Below are 19693 nucleotides of genomic sequence, written 5' to 3'. Positions count from 1 at the left end.
GAACTACTTGTAACTGTACAGTAGTTGCCAGTTTAATATTTTGTTCACTTTCATGTCTGTTGGCTATTATATCAAGTATGGTAATGTAATGCATATTAATGTTATAAATATTTAATTAAATATGTTAGCCTTCTTCTATTTATTTGTTCTCTTTTTTTTATATGCTCAGACAGGTGAAGTGCGAAATATTATACACCTGAATTTCACTGCCTGGCCTGATCACGAAACACCTTCTCAACCAGATCAGTTACTGACTTTTATTTCTTACATGAGGCATATCTACAAATCAGGTCCCATAATTACTCACTGCAGTGCAGGCATTGGACGCTCAGGGACACTCATATGTATAGATGCAATGCTGGGGCTTATCAGCCGAGATCTTCAGGTATGTTGCAAATTGGTAAATTTAAATCAAGTGGTTTCTTTGAACAGCTTTATTAATAGAGCATGGAGTTTTAGAGCATGGAGCTAGTTCAGTAAATCAGTGCCAGAAAAATTAGCGCTGAATGCTAATCTATAAAGAGTGCTCCAGGATGGGTGCCTTATATAGAACAGTGCTGGAATCCATGCCTAACTCTGGGCATAAGCATTTATACCAACTGAAATGAGGTGTAAATCCTAGTGTGCAAGTTGGGCATGGATTCCCCTGAATACTATAACACTGTCTTCATATCCCTTCCATTGTTACGGCCCCTTTTCAGTTCCTATTGGAAACCCATTGGCACTATTCTATACAGATATAGGGTATGGAAATACAGTTCTGTTTAGATGTGCCATTTTTGGGCCATTTCTTTGCCTTTTTTGTTATAATGCTTTTCTGTGCCAAAATGTTGGCATGGAAATAATGCATAATGCTAGGTGCCATAGTATTAATATTGTATCCTGATTCTGGGGGTTCTATGGTGGTGGAGTGTAGTAGGGGTCCTTATGGTGCAGTTTCTTTGGTGTGGGTGAATGTATGGTGGATTGTGTGAGTTTGATTTATTTACAATAAGTAAAATGTATTTTGGTCTTATTCAGTGGAATGCGAAGGAGATTTCTTATTGGTCCAGGTAGGTATGGAATGGATCATATTGGGAGACAGGGAAGGGATAAGAGATTGGGGAAAGAGGGCCTGATTTTGTTAGAAAATGCTTATGTAAAAAGTCTAAAAATAAAAAAGCACCTATGTTCATCTTATTTTATAAAGGCAATATAGGTGCCTATGTACCAGTATAAAACAGGCACCCAGAACCAGCCCAAGTTATGCACAGACTTTGATGCATTCATTCACACCTGCTCAGTAGCTTATGTAAATGTGTGCATGTACTCGGGGTAATTTTATACAGATTTTTGGTTTTTGCACGTATATACATATAAAATTCTGCTCCTAAAATAACTCTGCACGTAAACCTGTGTGATAACAAGAACACACTTACTTCTACACAGCTCTGGTGTGGGCATTTCTGAGGCAATATTGAGTGAAACATGGTCAGATTCCTCAATTTAGCCAGGTTAGTTAGCCAAGCCATTATAAATGTATATGGATTGATTATAAGAGTGAAAGTTTGGAGTCTGGGGCAATTTGTAAAATATTTTGTTTAGAAAATATGTCCGTTTGCCCCCCCCACACACACACACACACCTTTACCCAGACATCCTGCTATAAGATTGCCCTTCTAATGTGTATTTGTATATTTTATAAAATACAGTACAAGCAAACATTGCAGCTCTGCCTCTGTTCCACCTAAACTACTTCCACATCACTTAAATGTACCTCTTAGGGCCTTTTTTACGAAGCCGTTAACGTAGGCCGCTGTGGTAATGGCCTCGAAGCCCATAGGAATTCAAATTTTTGGGGGGCCATTGCCCATGCAGCAACACTAGCGTGATTTTGTAGAAGGGGGGGATTAGTGTTGTCCTGCATAAACTCCTCTTCCAGGAAGACTAAATCAAGAGTATGATGTGCAATATGTGTTGCATCATGTTTGGCAAATAGGAAATTAGTGAACTGGTTAAAAAGGGTCCAAATCAATGTACAAATTACAGTTGCCCTCCATAATCAAAGAATACAAATTCAATTTAGAAGATATAAACAACTTTTTTAAAAAAATTCTTTATTGATTTTCAAAACTCCAATAGTGCAATACAACAAATGTAACGTATAGTAATACAATAAAGCACATATAAACATCTTGAAAAATATATTGAAAAATTGGCTGACAGTCAACCTGGAGGGAAACTGGCAAACCTGTGCCTGACAATAATAAGGCTTTAAATAAGTCAGGAGAGCACAACTGCCCATGTGAAAGATGATCTGACTCTTTAAAATTACTCCCACTATTCCTTAAGAACATATAAGAACACAAGAATAGCCTTACTGGGTCAGACCAGTGGTCCATCAAGCCCAGTAGCCTATTCACATAGTGGCCAATCCAAGTCCCTAGTATCTGGCAAAAACCCAAGGAGTAGCAGCATTCCATGCTACCGATCCAGAGCAAGCAGTGGCTTCCTCCATGTCTTTCTCAATAACAGACTGCAGACATTTCCTCCAGGAAAATGTCTGAACCTTTCTTAAAACCAGCTACGCTATCTGTTCTTACCACAACCGCTGGCAATGCATTCCAGACCTTAACTGTTCTCTGAGTGAAAAAATATTTCCTAACATAGTAGATGACAGCAGATAAAGAGCTGAATGGTCCATCCAGTCTGCCCAACCCTACCCACTCTTGGTTTTAATAGTATTTCCCTGTAACTTCATCGAGTGTCCCCTAGTCTCTGTAATTTTTGACAGAGTGAAAAATCGATCCACTTGTACCCATTCTACTCCACTCAGGATTTTGTAGACTTCAATCATATGTCCCCTCACCCATCTCTTTAAATATCTATGGGCTTCAGGACAGTTAGCGCAGCTGGTAGCGCAGCTTTGTAAAAGAGGCCGTTAGTCTTGTTAACCTTCTTTTTTTAATAATTCCTAGCATCTTGTTTGCTTTTTTGGCCACCACCACACATTGAGTGGAAGGTTTCATCGTATTGTCTAAAGTGACACCAGATCCTTTTCTTGGGCTCTAATCCCCAAGGTGGACCCTAGCATCCGGTAACTGTGATTTGGGTTATTTTTCCCAATGTACATCACTTTGCATTTGTCCACATCAAATTTCATCTGCCACTTGGACGCCCAGTCTTCCAATTTACTAAGGTCTGCCTGTAATTTTTCATAATCCACATGCGTCTTAACAACTATGAACAGTTTAGTGTTATCTGCAAATTTAATCACCTCACTCGTTCCAATTCCCAGATCATTTATAAATAAGTTAAATAGAACCGGTCCCAGTACAGATCCCTGCAGCACTCCACTGTTTACTCTCCTCCATTGAGAAAAATGATCTTTTAGCCCTACCCTCTGTTTTCTATCTGATAACCAATCCACGACTGAACTTTGCCACCTCTTTGCCATGACTCTTTAATTTTCTCAAAAGCTTTCTGAAAATCTAGATGTATTGTATCAATTGGCTCCCTTTACCACATGTTTATTCACACTTTCAAAGAAGTCAAACAAATTGGTGAGGCAAGATCTCCCTCAGCTGAAGCCATGATGACTCTGTCTCATTAAATCATGTTTGTCTATGTGTTCCACAATTTTATTTTTTATAATTATTTCCACCATTTTGCTTGGCATGTACTCAGGCGTACCAGACTGTAATTCCCCGGATCTCCCCTGGAACCCTTATTAAAAATCGGTGTAACGATGGCCACCCTCCAGTCTTCAGGTACTACAGCCAGTTTTAGTGATAGGTTACAGGTCATTAATAGCAGGAGAGCAATTTCATGTTTGAGTTCTTCTAGTACCCTGGGATGTATACCATCTGGTCAAGGCGATCTATCACTTTTTAACTTGTCAATTTGACTTAGTACATCTTCCAGATTCACCGAGATTTCTTTCCGTTCCTCAGCATCATCACCCTTGAAAACCATTTCCATTTAAGCTAGATCTCTTATATCTTCTTCCATAAAGACCGAAGCAAAGAATTTATTCAGTCTCTTCGCTATGGCCTTGAGCACCCCTTTTGCTCCTTGATCATCCAACTGTACCACAGATTCCCTCACAGGTTTTCTGCTTCTGATGTACCTAAAAAAAATTGTTATGAGTTTTTGCCTCTTTTGCAAGTTTATCTTCATATTCTTTCTTAGACCAACAAGCAGCATCCCATAAACTCAAATACAAACTAATCTGAATATAAATCAAACTGACTTTTCTCCCCAAAAAGAGGAAAAAAGGTTGACTCAAATATAAAATGAGCTTAGAAATTTGGGTGATTCTAGTGAGCCAGTCTACAAAGACTAGACATCCTTATCATAAGTTTGAACTGTAATTATTTTTATTAGTGCAAACCACACATTTACAATAACAGCAGTTTTAAAAATATTGCTTAAGAAAAATAGTCCCTCCCACCATAATCCCCCTATTCTCTACCCCTCCTTCCCCAAGTATCCTGTAGTAAATTCACGCTTGCTATGCATTTTAGCAAGACATGTTCAAATTATCATGCCAATATAATCTTCTGTTGTGAGCAAGGTCTCAAATGTCTGAATGGGTGCCCATCCGGGCAGTAGCAATCATCAAATGGTTTGGTTTAATATAACAATTGAAGTGGAGGGCAACCACATAAAACCATCTTGGATTTCAAATGTGCAGACTTTAGTAAAATGGGAGGAGTACCTGAAGAAAGAGCTGATTGGATAGAAGGACATAGAGAAACAGTAGTCCAAGTTAAAAGGAGCAATAAAAATAGCTACTGACCTTTATGTGAAGAAAGAAAATAAAAACAAGAGAAAAACAGGAAACTATGGTTCTCCAAACTAGTGGCAGTGAACATAAAGGCAAAAGAGTTGGCATATGTGAAATGTAAAAAAAATCAAGAAGAGGAACACAGAAAGGAATACTGGATGAAACTGAAAGAAGCCAAGAGAGAGATATGTCTGGCAAAAGCACAAGTGGAAGAGCAAATGGCTAGAGATGTAAAAAAGGAGACAAATATTTTTTTCAGATATTATTAGTGAAAAAAGGAAGATGAAAAATGGAATCGTGAGACTGAAAAAAACTATACATCGCTATGTGGAGAGTGATGAGGAAAAAGCAAACATGCTAAACAAATACTTAAATCCTGGAGAAGGACTACAATTGACTGGCAAAGTTACACGTGACAATGGAGTGGATTCTGTGCCATTCATTGAAGAAAGTACTGAGGATCGCTTGGTCACTTGCCTGCCTAGTGCGAAGGTGATAGACCTCATGCGTCACCTAGATAAGATTTTAGATAGTGCTATGGTGGAGCCTGCTGTCTTAGTAAATATGGGTACCAATGACATAGGAAAATGTGGTAGGGAGGTTCTGGAAGCCAAATTTAGGAAGTTAACATCCAGAACCTCCAGGGTAGCATTTACAGAAGTGCTCCCTATTCCACACACAGGACCCAAGAGACATGCAGAGCTCCACAGCCTCAAAGCGTGGATGAGGCGATGGTGCAGGGAGGAGGGTTCTAGATTTGTTAGAAACAGGGTGACTTTCTGGGGAAGGGGAAGCCTATTCTACAAAGATGGGCTACATCTTACCAGGATGGAACAAGGCTGCTGGCATCAACATTTAAAAAAGGAGATAGAGCAGCTTTTAAACTAGAAACTGGGGGAAGACTGACAGTTAATCAAAAAAGCATAGTTGGGAACAAGGTATCTTTAAAAGATATTACCATAAAAGGAAAGACAGAGCCTCTACTACCACTACTACTATTATTATGAATTATTTCTATAGCGCTACCAGACACACGCAGCGCTGCACAGTCACAAAGAAGAAGAAAACAGTCCCTGCTCGAAAGAGCTTACAATCTAAACAGCCTCTCCCTCTTGTTCCTCGGTTCCCCCTTTTTGTAAATCAATAATGACACTCAAAAATCAAGACTCCAGGTTCTTGGCGCCTTTATTCCTTTTAGTTCACTTTTTGGCTTTTTTCTTTATGTAGCCTTTTTAGCTTCAGTTCTTTTTTCCTTTTTATAAGTGTCATTTTTACAAGTTTATACACACATTTTTTAATACAAAGTTTTTAAATCATATCTCCGATTTATGAACTTACATATGATGTTTTAAACAAAGTTTTTCTTATGTTCTTTTAAATGCTATTTTTTCCTCCCGGGGGGGGAGGAGTCTAAGGGAGTCTAAAAGGGCGGGGGGGGCCGCCCTTTTAGACTCCCTTAGACATTCACACATCGTCCCTTTGTTCCCTCCTTGGACTCACTCCTTTTTCTTCCTTTTTTTGGATTATTTATTTTGGGACCTGCTGTGACGTCTACATGCTGCCCTGACGTTTTCTTTTGGCGCGCTTTTCAGTCTACAAATTACTTTCGCTTTCGGGTGCGTCCTCACTTAGCAGTGATTCTCGAGTTCCTGATGTTTTATCTTCCTTACCTTTCATTTATATACATGGCCAAAATGTTTTTTAAAGAGTTTTCTGTTCAAACTGTCATCCTTTTTTAAAAGAGTATTCCATTTAAATTATCTTCCTTTCTTCATTAATTTTAGCATTTGTTTTGAACATTGTGCCAGGTAGCAGGATTTGTTTTAAAACTTATCGCAAGGTATTTTAAGTTTGCTTTTAAGATCCTCTATGGTGCATTTTCTTCCGGTCACCTTGACTCTTTCTTTTTGCTTAGTTTTGCTTTTTTGTAACGTCCTCTCCTCTTTTGGGTATATATTTGTTGCACGTTTTATTAAAAAAAAAAAAAAAATTAGTCTTTTCCTTTTAGTGCCTCCTATGGGTTCTCATTGGCTTTTCACTGAACTTTTGGTTATATTATAATGCATTTCTACTTATTTATTTATCTGGTTTTCCTTAGTTCAGATTTTGGCTTGTTTTTTTACTTTGGCACCATCTACTGGATAGGTTTGGTTTTACTCTGTTTCTTACCTTGAATCATCTCTGCTGTATTCATTTTACATGGTTTTATTTTGGATCATTTTTGCTGTATTTATTCTGTATGTTCATTTTATATCATATTGTTGTTTTAAGGAACCTATATCTCATATGCATTTATTCCTTTAATTTCTTACTATGTATTCATATTTTAATGCTACTTATGCTTACATCCAAAGTTTAACCTATGATATATATGGCACATTGTTTGCATTTTTATGGTTTGTTCTTTATTTGTGCTGTTTTGTTTTCTTAGGCCATATTTACACCCCTGAGGAAGGCCTCTTTGGCTGAAACACGGACCGTGTTGGGGTCCAGTGTGCATTACATTACTAAGGACTGGGGTCCAGTATATACAAAGGACTTATTTATGCCTGTCACATCTTGTATATATGTTATACATGTGAACTTTTCATTTTATTTTGAAATTTGCTAATATTTTAATAAACTGATTGTTCCTGCAACGGTCTGACTAGCATCCCTTCCCCACTTCTTTGGTCTCTATAGTTATTACATGGGGTTGTTTTTTCCTTTGTATTGTTTGATACATGGTTTATTCATAGTAATATAAACCCTCTCTAGTACCAGGCATATTGTAATATAGCAACATAGTAGATGACGGCAGATAAAGACCCGAATGGTCCATCCAGTCTGCCCAACCTGATTCAATTTAAATTTTTAAATTTTTTCTTCTTAGCTATTTCTGGGCAAGAATCCAAAGCTCTACCCGGTACTGTGCTTGGGTTCCTACTGCCGAAATCTCCGTTAAAACCTACACCAGCCCATCTACACCCTCCCGGCCTTTGAAACCCTCCCCAGCCCATCCTCCACCAAATGGCCATATACAGACACAGACCAAATGGCCACCAAATGGCCACCCCAGCCCATCCTCCACCAAATGGCCATATACAGACACAGACCGTGCAAGTCTGCCCAGTACTGGCCTTAGTTCAATTTTTAATATTATTTTCTGATTCTAGATCCTCTGTGTTCATCCCACGCTTCTTTGAACTCAGTCACCGTTTTCCTCTCCATCGCTTCTCTCGGGAGCGCATTCCAGGCATCCACCACCCTCTCCGTAAAGTAGAATTTCCTAACATTGCCTTTGAATCTACTACCCCTCAACCTCAAATTATGTCCTCTGGTTTTACCATTTTCCTTTCTCTGGAAAAGATTATGTTCTACGTTAATACCCTTCAAGTATTTGAATGTCTGAATCATATCTCCCCTGTCTCTCCTTTCCTCTAGTGTATACATATTCAGGGCTTCCAGTCTCTCCTCATACGTCTTCTGGCGCAAGCCTCCTCTCATTTTCATCGCCCTCCTCTGGTCCTTCTTACGTCCTTCGCCAGATACGGTCTCCAGAACTGAACACAATACTCCAAGTGGGGCCTTACCAATGACCTGTACAGGGGCATCAACACCTTCTTCCTTCTACTGACTTCACCTCTCTTTATACAGCCCAGCATCCTTCTGGCAGCAGCCACTGCCTTGTCACACTGTTTTTTCGCCTTTAGATCTTTGGACACTATCACCCCAAGGTCCCTCTCCCCGTCCGTGCATATCAGCTTCTCTCCTCCCAGCATATACGGTTCCTTCCGATTATTAATCCCCAAATGCTCTGCATTTCTTTGCATTGAATTTTAGTTTCCAGGCATTAGACCATTCCTCTAACTTTTGCAGATCCTTTTTCATATTTTCCACTCCCTCTTCGGTGTCTACTCTGTTACAAATCTTGATATCATCTGCAAAAAGGCACACTTTTCCTTCTAACCCTTCAGCAATGTCACTCACAAACATATTGAACAGGATCGGCCCCAACACCAAACCCTGAGGGACTCCACTAGTCACCTTTCCTTCCTTCGAGCGACTTCCATTAACCACCACCCTCTGGCGTCTGTCCGACAGCCAGTTTCTAACCCAATTCATCACTTTGGGTCCTTTTGTGAAATAATATAAAACAAATCTACTGTTCCATAACAGCACCAAGGATCTTTTTAGGAAAAGGTAGCATCACATCCAGTAAGCCTTAGAACATCAATACACGTAGTAGGAAAATTGAATAAGCTAGATTACTAGGTGCCTACACAGACATTTAAGCCTGGATTTTCTTTACGGTGCCAATATTGATAGCTGCCTAAAAAGCGGCCACTGATCTCTATATGTGATAGAGAATCGCACCTGTGGGAAAGATACTAGCCACAAATGTAGGCAAGGATTTTCCAGGCCTACATTTCCAGCACTTATTTTTTTTGTGAATCTTGCCTACATTAAGCGCTGAAAAGCACCTACATAGGTGCAATTCTGGCACCTTTTTAGGCACTGATAGGCACTTTAATGTTTTTTGCGTTTCTCAATTAACTTAGGCACTATTTCCCCCTTAGTGCTAACAGAATACATGGCCTTGGTCACATATGCTGAATACAGAGAGACCCTCTCATCAAGATCAGAATAAATTACCACAAAGTAAAAATATACTGTAAATTTGCAGGCAAAAATTAAACTGACACTCCTCCCCCAAGAAGGCAAACTCTGCATGTGGTGTAAACACTAGAGAAATAGAAAAAGATACATTTCCTCTTGTACTTTTGCAAAGAATAAAGATAGTAGATCTATATTCCTGAAACTGACATATTCCACTCGCTGAATTGAAAATAAAATAGTTTTTCTATCTATGCTGTCTGAGATTTTATTTTTCTAATCATTTTGGTTCTAGGCTCTGGCTCATGCCTTTTAATTTGTAGATCAAGGCAGATTATGGATTTGCCTCTTTTCTTTCTGTGAATGTTTTTCACTTACTCTTCTACATCCATTTATGACATTGATGTTTTTTTCCATTTGATTTTCTTCCTTTTTATTTTTCTGCTTCTCACTATCCAGTCTTCAAGCTCCCTCTTTTTTTTACCTCATTCATCTATTACTTTATATTTTCCCCCTGCCCTCCAGTATCATCTTCCATCCCATGTTCAGGATCTCCCTTCTTAATGTCTCTCTCCCCATCCAAGTCTAGCATCTCTCCTCTTCTTTTCCATCCATATCTCCCCCTCACTTTGCACCTATCCAGCATCTAGCCCTTTTCCTTCCTCTGTGTCCAGCAATCCTCTCGCTCTCCCAGCTCACTGCCCAGCCTCTCATTCTCTTTTAGCCCCATCTCCAGAATCTCTCTTCCCTTCTCCCCTCCATGTTCAGCATCTCCCCCACTCTTCCCCTCCTCCATATCCAGAACCTTCCTTTTCTTCCCTTCACTCATCCACCATCCCCTGCTCGCACCCCCCCCCCTCACTTCCCTTTCCTGTACTACAGTTCCCCTCTCAGATTTGCAGCAGAAGTAAAGAAAAGGCCAGTATGGAGCTTGGAGTCAGTTCATATACTCAGGGTCTGCCAGTCCTGTCCGCTCTAGTGGAGACTTCCTGAGTCAGAGGGGGAAGATCCATCAGATACTGAGTGCAATCACAAGCACCAGGTCCCATGCTGTTCAGGCAGCCATCCTCATTCCCCAGCCAGCCATTCCCCACTTCCTCCACCCTCAGACTTTATCCAGTTACCACTATCCCTCAACCTGTTGGCTGTGATAGTGCCACTACTAGTTTACCATTGTGTGATTCTTGGCGAGCTTGCCACTTAGGTCCAAACTGCTTTGTTGATCTTAGACTATAAAACCAGCCTTGAGACTATAAAACCAGAGTGAGAGTTCAAGCACCATATGGCTAAAATTCACTATATGAGATACCCTGTCCCTGACCATCGGGAACTAGCAGAAGGGCATGAAAATACAAAATGCCAGTCAGATTTGAAACTCTGATCTTGAGAGGTTTGTACATTGAATGCAGTGTTATGGGCTTGTGTAGAAATCATGTAATTTTGTATGCCAAAGCCTAAGCTAGATATCTACAAAAAAATCCCAAATTTAGCATACCTGTAGTTAATAAGATTTGTGTGTTTTGTTTGGTTTTGCAGTTTGATATCTCAGACTTGGTACGCACGATGAGGCTTCAGCGACATGGGATGGTTCAGACAGAGGTATCTATTTGAAGTTACTCAGATCTTGTGCTAATGAAAAATCACCGGCATCATATGTTGATGTTTAAGTGTTTTCACTGAGGCCCATATTCTATAAACAGTGCCTTGCTGGCGCTTAACTTAAGTGCAAAATATTGTTTAAATAAAAACTAAAAGCATTTTTTTAAAAATGTAAGCACGAGGATCACAGCTATGGAGGGACTTTACAGTGCCTAATGCCACTATAGGCATGGCTAATGCCGAAAATGGCATTAGGCATCATAAAGTACCTTTGTAACCGTGATTCATGTGAAAGGTAGGCACCGGACATATAAGCATTGAAAATCCTGGCCTACATTTCTGGCGCCTACCTTTCACGAAGCCGCAATTTTACAAATGGTGCTGGAGCTTGATTGGCAAGTGATCGGCAGCCATTTTTAGACTGCCGCCAATACAGGCACCATTTGTAGAATCCAGCCCTGAGCTTTTATTTTATTTTTTATTTAAGTATTTATATACCAGTTATAGCTTAACTCCCTCTTTTACAAATGCGTGCTATGCTTTGTAGCGCACGCTAAATATTAATGCGCACTAAACACGTGCTAAATGCTAACGCATGCATGTTATCCTATGAACGCGCTAGCGTTGATTTAGTGCAACTTTGTAAAAGAGGGCCTAAGTGGTTTACATTCAATCATTTTTCCCTGTCTGTCCCAGTAGGCTCATATTCTATCTAATGTACCTGGGGCAATGAGGGATTAAGTGACTTGCCCAGGGTCACAAGGAGCAGCATAGGATTTGAACCCACAACTTCAGGGTGCTGAGGCTTTCGCTCTAACCACTGCTTTCACTTTCCACTTTATTTGATACACTGGAATGACTAAGTAGTTTACAAATTAAAAAAAAATTGATAAAAAAATATTAGGTTCTTACCTTGGTAATATCTTTTCCAGTAAATTAGAGATGGTATGCTGAAGCATGGGTCTTGCATCCATCCACTCCTGCGAGTCCATTGCAGGAGATACTGATCACTGTTTTCAGTACCTCCTCCTCCCTGGTCTCTGCTGGCCCCAGTTAGTTTCAAAGCTGGCAATAGCCCTACAGGAGAGAACAGGAGAAGGAGAACGGTGAGACCCCCCCAACAAGACTTTGATCTACTCATAAATATAAACTTTTATTTATATTGACTGGAGTAGCAGTACAGCAAATTACACATAATTGGAAAAATTATGACAGATTGAACTATAATTTTTGGTGGAACTCAGTTTGCCATATATATAAGATGGAGCGTACATTTGCAACACAAAAAGGATATATGGATAAGTTCAAGAAGATTTGGGGACCATTAACAGATTTTTGCAATGACTGATTTTAATTTTTTCCCATAATAAGATAATGGTTAAAGAAGGGAGGGAGGGAAGGGGTAAAGAATTTATTCTCTTTATTATACATTATAAAAAATATATCATAATGAATGAATGATAGTCTTATGAGAAATTAATGTGATAAAGGGAGGGAAAAGGGTTCATAATTAAATAATAATTGATAAAATCATTACAATATATATGTTATATAAATTCATAAGAAAAATAATATAAAATATGGTTTATATAAAATACATTATAGAGATATCAAGTGTATTGTTAAGATAAATGTATAGAAAATTTATAACACTTGTTGATATGTGAAAAAATCAATAAAAAACTTAAAAAAAAAAAAAAATATAAACACATAGCTCATAACCATGCCATGGAAAGGAAAGGAACAAACAACAAACTTTATCAGCAAAAAGCCATAAGAAACTGTGAAATTCTGGGGGGAACTCCAAGTAATTATATACAGACAATGTAAAATCTCTTCCAATTTACAATAACTGATAGAAAGGTCAGAGATGCAGCCTCAAGTAGCAGTAGGTCCAGGAAGGCACATCAACAGTGATGGGCAGGAGGTTCAGCATATCTTCCCTATCTACTGGAAAAGATATTATCAAGGTAAGAACCTAATCTTTTTTTTCCAGTTCAATAGGGATAGCAATCCCAGAAACCTAAGGTGGGAGAGATAACTCTGTCAAAGGAGGAGTCCTCTTGAGCTGCTACATTCACCTTATAAAACTTAATGAAAGTGTGAAGGGACAACTAAGTTGCCACCCGGCAAATCTCATCCAGAGGAATTGTCCTGGCTTCAGCCCTAGTTTTATTGAATGTGCTCGAAGTGCGAAGGGAGGCTGCCTACTGCAGACAATATAGCAAGATGAAAAAGCTGACCTGATCCATCTTGAAATGGTTGCCTTGGAAGCCAGCTTCCCCTTCTTAGCTAGATTCATCAAAACAAAGAGGTGGTCTGAGAAATTAAAGTCATTCGTAACCTCCAGCTAACACAAAATAACCCTCCTGACATCTAGCATCTTCAGGACTTTGTCCTTCTTAGAACCCAAGGGCTGGAAAGTTAAAAGGTGAACTTCATGGTTGATGTGAAAAGTCGAGACCAACTTTGGCAAGAGAGAGGGAATGGTCCTCAAAGAAACCCAGGCCTCTGTGATACACAGGTAAGGGCCCCTTCTTAACAAGGCTTGCAGTTCACAGACATGCCTCGCTGAAGTGATAGCAACCAGAACACCATCTTTTTAATAGTCAAGTCCATTAGGGTGGCATCCTGTAAGGGCTCAAACAGAGCTCTTGAGAGCCCTTCCAACACGATGTGCATATTCCAGGATGGACATGGCTGGGAAACCGGGGCGCAGCCTCAGAGCACCCTTGACGTACCTGACAACATCCAGGAGCGCAGAAAGAGAACATCGAGTATCCTAGAACCTGAAACAGGAAATTCAAGCCACTTGAACCTTCAGGGATGAAACCTCTAGCCCCATATCTAGACCTTTTTGAAGAAAACAGATTTTAAAACATTTCTATTTTATGATTCATATGTGTATGATTAGCAGTGGTTTGGTATGGCGAGAACCCAGGAGACAACAAACTAAATAAATATTAGTTTTATGTTGCTGTTTGATTGAAACTTTTAGTTAATATTATTTTGATTATTGTATTTTTTTTTATTTTTAAATAGACTGTAAATTAGCTAGCTGGTTTTTAAACTGTAAGCCTCCCAGAAGGCTGTGACCCTTGGCGCGGGATAGAAAATTTTAATAAACTTGGAAAGGGCAGGACAGCAGACACCGAAGCCATGGCAGGATCCAGCTGCTCCTTGCAGCACCTACATTGGAAGGTATCCTATGCCTTAGTGTATGCCATGAATGTGGCAGTTTTCTTGGCTTTCAAAAGAGTGCACACAATCAGATCCAAGTATCCCTTCCTTCTCAGCCAAGTGCTCAAGAGACATGCAGTGAGACCAAAGCGCTCCAAATCTTGCAGGATGATTAGACCTTGAGAGAGGAGTCCATGGAACAGCTGAAGTCGCAGTGGTCGACCGATCTGAAGACAAACTATCTGTATACTATGGGTGTTGAGGCCAGCCCGGAGCCACCGGGATAACCCATCCCCATTGCCTGGCTACTCTTCTCAGGACTCTCCCCACCATGAGCCAGGAAGGGAATATGTAAAGGAGTTCGTCCATCAGCCAAGGCTGAACCAGCCCGTCAACCACTGTGCTTCCATGCTCGTATCTGTGGCTAAAGAATCGCACTGCTTTCTTATTACTTTTGCCATGAGGTCGAAGGTAGGGATGCTCCACTGGTCAACGATGCACTGAAATGCCTGAGGTGAGAGAGACCCTTCTCCCGGGTCCAGAGTCAGTCTGCTGAGAGAGTCTACCCACACATTTTTCACTCCAGCGACGTGAGCTGCAGTGATGGCTAGAAGATGAGTCTCTGCCCAGCGGAAGAGAACTTTTGGAGTCCAGTGCTCCTGGTGCCTCCTTGCTTGTTGACAAAAGCCACTGCTGTCACATTGTCAGAGAACATCCTGACCACTTTGTTCAACAACTGGGGCTGAAACTGAATCAGCACCAACCAGATGGCCTGGAGCTCCAGCCTGTTGATGGACTAATTGCGCTGTGATGGAGACCATCGCCCATGCACTGGGTGATCCTCACAGTGCGCTTCCCAGCCCAGAAGGCTGGCATCAGTTGTCAGCATGGTCCAAGAGTCAATCCTTAGAGGCATACCAGACAACAGTGACTGAGGGTGAAGCCACCAGGACATTCTGTTGCGGGTCTCCGTCATTCAGAGTAGTCAGACATGCAGTAGATCTCTCTGCAGAGACCAGCGAGAAAGGAGAGAGTGCTGCAGGGGACGCATATGTGCTCTCACTCAAGGAACCACTTCTATCGTGGCCACCATTGAGCCCAGAACCTGAAGATAATCCCAGGCTGACGAAGACTGCTGAGACAGAAGAGCTGAAATTTGGCTCCCAAGTTTGTCTGTGTACCTCTGGAAGAAACACTCAGCTGCTCTCCAAGGCAAAATGAATCCCTCCAGGGACTGAATGAGTTGCAGCTGACTCTTCTTCAGGTTGACAATCCATCCCAGACCTTGAAGTATTGTTAACCACTCTCTCTGCTTCCTCCCAAGAGGGCGCTTTGATTGGCCAGTCGTCCAGGTAAGGGTAAACTAGCCAACCCAGTTTGAAGTGTTGTTAAGACAGTCTGAACCACTCTCTCTACTTTCTCCCAAGAGGGTGCTCTGATGAGCCAGTCGTCCAGATAAGGGTAGACTAGCCAACCCAGTTTGAAGAGGTGATCCACCACTACAACCATTACCTTGAATTGCAAATTCTGTTCCAGGTCATGAAACTGAAAGAAGCGCCTGTGGTCCAGAAATATTCCATCAAGTACAGTGCCGCCAGGAACTCTCCCGGTTGCATGTAGAGTCTCCATACAAAAATGAAGCACTCCTAAGAGCTACATTGATGTACTTGAGGTCCAGGATAGGCCTCCAATCCTCTGAGCCTTTCTTGAGCATGATGATGTATATGGAATATCTGCCAGAGCCCAAATTTTCGTCTGAATCTTGCTTGATGGCTTGAATGTCCAGCATGCTTCAGACAGTCACCTGGACCTGGACTGTTCCTTCTGGTCTTCCCATCGGCAAGTCCATGAACCAGGTAGTGATTTGGCAGCATTAATAAGGTGGTCAGAGTTAAACACGAGATTCCTGCCTCCCTAGCACACGCAGTTGAACACACAGCACAAGGGTGCTCTTCAGGTGCCCATCCGGCACAAACTTTGCATTAATTCATCCCTGGTGGTTAAAAGCAAAAATGAGGCTTTTTGAAGAAGTATGAGAATTTAGAATTTAAATCGGGAAAAATCCAACATGCATGCTGCCAGGATTTTCCACTGAAAATACAGCTGTAACTCCACCAGAGGATTTCTAAAACCAACAATTTTAGATTTTATTTATTTTTTTATTTTTGGGTGGGGTAGACAAGGCTACAACAAGATATAACTTCAAAAGCCACTATTTCAGAACACCCTTCCCCTCCTTCCAAACTTCCCTGTGGGCTGTGATAGCTCTACTTACAGACCAGATGCTGGGAAGATGTGCTGCAGCTTGCCACTGCTTCTCTCAGGGTAGCTGGAATAAGGAGAGGACCTCTGCCACCATGAAAGAGGAGTGAGCTGGCCAGAACTTGGGGACTGCTTGTAATGTAAATAAAATAAAATTTTCTCTGCTACCCGCAGCCCTGTGGTTGGGGACCCCTGATCTAAGGAAATTCTTATTTACCAGACTTCCTGGTAGTGGTGGTAGAGATGAAGACTGTATCTGAATTAAAGAAAGCATGGGACAAGCACAGAGAATTCCTAAAGGAAAAGAAGGGATAGTAGAGGCTAGTATATGATATGGATGGGTAGACTGAATTGGCCACATGGTCTTTATCTGCTGTTATTTTCTATTTTTCTCATTAACACTGCCCCAGTGATGTGTATTTTGAACTATAATGTACCGTAACAGCAGATGTTACCTATCCAATACATATGAGTTCATAGGGGATACCTTGAAAATTGAACTGGTTGGTGATCCTTGTAAACAGGGGATACCCACTCATCCCTAGATACCCAGAAACTGATTCAAACTCAGAGTGACCAGTTTGTGTTCTGAATTACATTTCCTATAGGGCCAATATATTTTAGAATGCGTTCCAACTTACTGCAAAATATATTGGCTCTATAGGGAATATAATCCAAAACACAAACTGGTCACTCTAATACAGTGTTTTTCAACCTTTTTACACCTATGGACTGGCAGAAATAAAAGAATTATTCTGTGGACCGGTATCGATCCGTGGACCGGCAGTTGAAGAACACGGGGCTAAGTCGTGGGCCAGACCCCGCCCATCTCTACCCAATCTCCACCCCAGACCCCGCCCCCATAATAGTACTAACTGCACCTTGCACGTCCCGTGCCTCATCTGGAAGCCTTCCCTCTGACGTTGCAAAATCAGAGAGAAGGCTTCCGGTTCAGGCACAGGATGCCCTTAGGAGCCACTGCCCGTGGCTTTGTGCACTGAATCAGTTAGGAAGAGGCAGCTGGCTCGAAGATAATGCTGCATCGATCGCACTGTGGACCGGCGGTAGAAGAACACTGTTTTGGGCCTGATGCACGTGCTGGCCTTGTGGACCGGCAGGAAATTTCTGTGGACCGGCACTGGTCCACGGACCGGTGGTTGAAGAACATTGCTCTAATATATGTGTGTGAATCAGTGGAGTAGCCAGTAATTAGGACAGTGTGCTGAGAACGATTCAGCGAGTTTGTTTTTGAAATTTCACGATCAGCGGTTACACCCTGAGGCAGCATTATGTGAAACGCTGGCCACCGTTGGTATTCCAACCGAACTATATAAACAAAAGATAAGTTTTAAGTCACTTTATATTCAAAGATGTGATTTTTTTTTGAGTCACTACAGTATTAAGAGTGTGACCACTTCGCTATTTAGATTTGTTATCTAATTTCACCATATATTTATTTATTTGTTTACACAACATAGAGCCATAGTGGTCCCCACGGGAGGTTTTTATGCTGATGAGGTTCTCCACCTGAACATTTTGGCCATAGCCATGGCGGTGGGAGGGCTTTGTCTGAGGCTTTTCCTCCCTGGGGGGGGCTTTTTTAGCTTATGTTGTAGTTTCTTTTGCCTTCCACAAAATCCATGTGAAAGTGTTTATTATTAACCATTTTGATTATACCACAGAAAGGCGGTATAGTATATATCCTTTACCTTTATATAGCTGTGCCTTTGCTTTAAGTTTATATTTTGTTGTTTTTATCCCTCTAGGAACAATATGTTTTCTGCTATCAAGTTATCTTGTGTGTGTTAAAACGTCTCCACACTGAAGAAAAGCAGAAAGACAACTAGCATACACTGTGCTTTTGTATTTATCAGGAAAGTAAAATGGGGAAGAAGATGGGGTGGAGGTGGCATTTGTTCCTTTTTTAATGATTATTTCTGGGCTCTGTTTTCAAAACAATTTCTTCCATTCTGTGCACATGGTAAAACTCTTCTGAGTATAGTGCCCCCTGTCAGGTTTTATTACAGTACATCAGTATCATATTTGCTGTGTATAACTTTTCTGTTATGTCAGACTGTTTATATCATGCTTATCAATTTAAAGACAAATACAGTCATGTGAAAAAATTAGGACACCCCATGAAATATTCAGTTCTTTCTTAAGAAATGTTCACATATCGATGTCAAATCTTTTTTTTTTTGTTTATCTCTGGAAAAGAAAGTGATGTAATTGCAGGTAAACAACAAACATTTTCCTTGATTTACTCATGAAACAAAAGATATCCACAAAAATGTATATTCTAACTGAGGAATAAATTAGGACAACCTCACATATCCTCCACTTAAAATGGCTCAAATCACACATATGTGTATCACATCAGGTGCACATGATTAGAACATCGTTACTCAGCATTTTGAAGGAGGTTTGCCTTACTTAAACCTCAGACATTTAGTTTGGTGTGCTCATGACTGCTGCAGTGAGAGTGAAAACCATGGTGAGATAAAAAGAGCTGCCTGAGGCCTTCAGAAAGAAGATTGTAGAAGCTTATAAGTCTGGTAAGGGATTTTAAAAGATCTAGAAAAAATTTGACATTAGCCATTCCATGGTCCTGAAAATAGTGTACAAGTGGAGGACTTTCCAAACAACTACCAACATTCCCAGGTCTGGCCGTCCAAGCGAGAGAGACAGAAATAAAGACAGACATAAAGAAAGAAAGGGGGTAGGGAGAGAGAAATAAAGACAGACAAACAGAAAGAAATAAAGAAATGCCTAAGTCTACACATCTATTCTAGCACCCTTTAATTTAACAAGCTAAAAAAACTAGTATAGGCCACCGTCGGAAAGAAATTAAGTGCTTTTTCATATTTTCAATAAGCTGCGTATGCCATGCGTATTTTATAAAAGTTGACCCCCAGAGCAGACCGCAAGATGTTAAAAGAAGTCTCCCAAAACCCTAAAATGTCATCACGGGACCTACAGCAGATTCTTGCTACTATTGATGTGAAAGTGCATGCCTCTACAATCAGAAAGAAACTGCACAAATTTAACTTTCATGGGAGGTGTGCAAGGAGGAAATCTTTGCTCTCTAACAGCCTCTTTTACCAAGCCGCACTAGCGGCTGCTGCGCAACAACAGCCCCAAAGCCCTTTAAATCTGCATGGGCTTCGGGGCCGTTAGCGCAGTGCAGCCGCTAGCGCGGCTTGGTAAAAGAGGCCATAAGAGAAACATCAAGGCCAGACTGAAGTTTGCCAGAGAGAACGTAGACAAACACCAGGACTTCTGGAATAG

General features: G+C 40.8%; 1 protein-coding gene across 6 annotated transcripts in view; it reads left to right on the top strand.

Annotated features, from left to right (window-relative positions):
- PTPN13 (protein tyrosine phosphatase non-receptor type 13) overlaps window positions 1–18630 on the top strand; it is a 626469-nt gene extending 607839 nt beyond the window's left edge. For all 6 annotated transcript variants that reach the window (XM_033963022.1, XM_033963031.1, XM_033963011.1 and 3 more), the window contains 3 exons: window positions 170–385; window positions 10901–10963; window positions 18172–18630. In XM_033963022.1, the coding sequence (XP_033818913.1) occupies window positions 170–385; window positions 10901–10963; window positions 18172–18252 (360 nt within the window). In that variant the 3' untranslated portion in view covers window positions 18253–18630. The remainder of the gene's footprint in view (window positions 1–169; window positions 386–10900; window positions 10964–18171) is intronic.
- The last annotated feature ends 1063 nt before the right edge of the window (window positions 18631–19693 follow it).

This window comes from Geotrypetes seraphini, chromosome 1, assembly GCF_902459505.1.
Source record: "Geotrypetes seraphini chromosome 1, aGeoSer1.1, whole genome shotgun sequence".
NCBI classification, from domain to species: Eukaryota; Metazoa; Chordata; class Amphibia; order Gymnophiona; family Dermophiidae; genus Geotrypetes; species Geotrypetes seraphini.
This window is presented reverse-complemented; position numbering and strand designations above follow the sequence as displayed.